The sequence below is a fragment of the Mustela putorius genome, unplaced genomic scaffold, assembly GCF_011764305.1.
Source record: "Mustela putorius furo isolate JIRA1106 unplaced genomic scaffold, ASM1176430v1.1 tig00003898_pilon_pilon_pilon, whole genome shotgun sequence".
Taxonomy (NCBI): Eukaryota; Metazoa; Chordata; class Mammalia; order Carnivora; family Mustelidae; genus Mustela; species Mustela putorius.
Genome location: NW_025422047.1, coordinates 362,524 through 365,851, shown reverse-complemented (window position 1 = coordinate 365,851; position 3,328 = coordinate 362,524). Strand labels below are relative to the sequence as shown.

Genomic DNA, 3,328 nt, shown 5'->3' with positions numbered 1-3,328 from the left:
ATAAATTTTGGAAATAAAAATCCCAAGCCCATATTCTTTCTACTAAACTATGCTGTTTCTGTGATTAATTCTTTTTTAGAGATTTTCATAAAATTATTTCCACTACATTATGATACATTTCATAGTTTTAAGCTTTTCACATCAGGTGTTAAGTATCCTAAGGCAATGTAGCTCTTTTTACCCGTGTTGAAGTTTAAACTTTTTACTTTTTTCTTTTTAAAAATATTTATTTATTTAAGTATTCTCTATACCCAATGTGGAACTCAAACTCACAACCCCAAGATCAAGAGTTGCATCTTGATCAAAAGTACCTGACCATCCAGACACTCCTAAGACTTTTTCTTTAATAGACTAGTACTTTTGTAAAATGCAAAATGAGAAACTTGGGCATCACTGAAATGTTATATTTCTAGACAAATTTATAATAATTTAGAATTATAAAATAATTATAGAATTATAGAATTATAAATAAATTTCTAAATAAACCTACACAAACTTTTTTCCCAATATGATATGGACAGGTAACATACAGTTCATGGACGTGTGTTACTATGCGAACCACAATTTCCACTGCTTCAGGGAGTGCAACTATGAATAAGTCATCTTTCCTTCAAAAAGCTCATGCTTGGGTTGGTGAGTTAGGACTGTACTCAGTTCATTTAAAACAAGGGACAGTAAAAAGTGTTAGTAATAATAAAGCAAGACTTTGTACATGTTGTAAACATTTAAGTAATATTAAATATTAAGTAATATTAAAGATGAATATATTCCCTGAGTGGGGGGCTGGGATAGAAGAGAAGAAGGGTCTGTCTTCCAGATAAAGACTTATGGACTTGGAAGGGATTGCAACAGTGATTAGTTCTATGTGACTGGGGCCAGATTGTATTAGTTTTGAACCCCAAATCAAAAGGTTTAGCTCATGCTGACTATGTTATATCTCATGAGTGAGGAATCATGGCATCAACCCTGAGAGGAAGCGCAGGGTATCAAATGCAGAGACGACCTGGTGGTAGAGAGCAGCTCCACAAGACAGCTCCAATTCTTCTGGATAATCGCAGTTGAGAGGCCATAAACTTATCAGGTAGGTCCTAATGCTATAGTAGAAACAGGCTTTCATATTTTTGACTTCTCTCCCAATCAATAATTAGTATAATTGACATTTTCTCCTATTGTCCTTCTTCAGGGAGCCATGCCAACAAAGCCAATGGATAGAATGAATCACTCTGTGGTGTCAGAGTTTGTGTTTCTGGGACTCACCAACTCCTGGGATATCCAACTTCTCCTCTTTGTGTTCTCCTCCACGTTTTACGTGGCAAGCATGATGGGAAACTCTCTCATCATGCTCACTGTGACTTGTGACCCTCACTTGCACTCCCCCATGTACTTTCTGTTGGCCAACCTCTCCTTCATTGACCTGGGAGTTTCTTCAGTCACTTCTCCCAAGATGATTTATGATCTTTTCAGAAAGCATAAGGTGATCTCCTTTGGTGGCTGCATCGCTCAAATCTTCTTTATCCACGTCATTGGTGGTGTGGAGATGGTGCTGCTCATTGCCATGGCCTTTGACAGATACGTTGCCATATGTAAGCCTCTCCACTATCTGACCATCATGAGCCCAAGAATGTGCATCTTCTTTTTAGTGGCTGCCTGGATGACTGGCCTCATCCACTCTGTGGTGCAACTGGCTTTTGTGGTAAACTTGCCCTTCTGTGGTCCTAATGTATTGGACAGTTTTTATTGTGACCTGCCTCGGTTCATCAAACTTGCCTGCACAGACACCTACCAACTAGAGTTTATGGTCACAGCCAATAGTGGATTCATTTCTGTTGGCTCCTTCTTCATACTGATCATTTCCTATATCATCATCATTCTCACTGTTCAGAAACACTCTTCAGCTGGTTCATCTAAGGCTCTGTCCACACTCTCAGCTCACATCACTGTGGTATTCTTGTTCTTTGGTCCTTTGATTTTTTTTTATACATGGCCAACTCCCACCATACACCTGGATAAGTTTCTGGCCATCTTTGATGCTGTTCTCACTCCCTTCCTGAATCCAGTCATCTATACATTCAGGAATCAAGAAATGAAGGTGGCAATGAGGAGAGTATGCAGACAGCTAGTGAATTACAGGAAGATCTCTTAAGTGATGCCAGTATTGTGAAGAGCCCTTGTTGATTCCTGATGTTCATTACTGGTGGTCAAATTCAGAGAAAAGCTCTTGTTTGTCTTACATTGATTTGATTATACACACTGATACTGGGTCTATTTTATCTTTCATGCAGGGGGAAGGGACATTCAGTTATGAAAAGAGCTACACAGGAAGTATTTTTAAACCAATTATTATAGTAATCTCAAGACTAAATTCCTAAGGAACAGTATTTATGTGAAGCATACAAATATACTTCATATAAAAGTACAGAAGTATAATATAGAAATATAAGAAATATAAGAGGGCATACTTCTTTGAGGCCTTTAGAACATGAAGTATCTCCCAATTTACCTTACTTCTTACTTCCCCTTACTTCATCCTAACTTGACTACATCTGCAAACACTATTTGTAATCATAGTCACATTCACAGGTATTGGGGATTAGGATTTCAACTCATATATTTGGTAGACACAAAACAACCCAGAACAGTGGTGTGGGTACTATAGGTTCTTAGAATGAGAATGGTTCTAGTATAGCTACCTATTAATCAGAGTAAAATAAGTTTAAAATAAATGGAAGGACCTCAACTCTTTCGTAGGCAATAACTATATTTTAAAAATAATAGAGCATATAAAGTCAGCGTAAGACACAAAATGTTATATTTGGGAGTTAAGGAATCTGCTAACTTGGATGATTACACAGAAGGTAAAGAATAACAATTACTGCCTTTAGTCGAGTAGAATGAATATACCAAGGTAATTTCCAAGGAGGAAACCAAATTCTGGTCTTTCTTCAATATAGTATTTGGTCATAAAGCATTTCTATTTTTAAAAATAAAGCAACTGGGATGCCTAGGTGGCTCAGTCTGTTAAGCTTCTGTCTTCAGTCCACTCATGATACCAGGGTCCTGGGATCAAGTCCCTTACCTTGCTCCCTGCTCTGCCGGGAGCCTGCTTCTCCTTCTGCCCTTCCTCCTGCTCCTGATCATTTGCTCTCTCACTGTCTCTGACTAATAAATTAAAAATATCTTAAAAAAAATAAGGCAATTAAAGCTGGGCTTTTCAAACTGCCAAAATATTAACATATATAATAATTTATTTTCAGTGTCATTATTTACAAAAAATATATATATACATGAAAGCAATGCAAGTAGAACTTACTTCTTGAATCTTCTACAG

The 3,328-nt window shown here is 37.2% G+C and overlaps 1 protein-coding gene across 1 annotated transcript; it reads left to right on the top strand.

Moving 5' to 3' along the window:
• Positions 1–1,204: 1,204 nt before the first annotated feature.
• Positions 1,205–2,143, top strand: LOC101693092 (olfactory receptor 4F3/4F16/4F29-like). Its single transcript, XM_013055356.2, has one exon. The coding sequence runs from the start codon at positions 1,205–1,207 to the stop codon at positions 2,141–2,143; it is 939 nt and encodes a 312-aa protein (XP_012910810.2).
• The last annotated feature ends 1,185 nt before the right edge of the window (positions 2,144–3,328 follow it).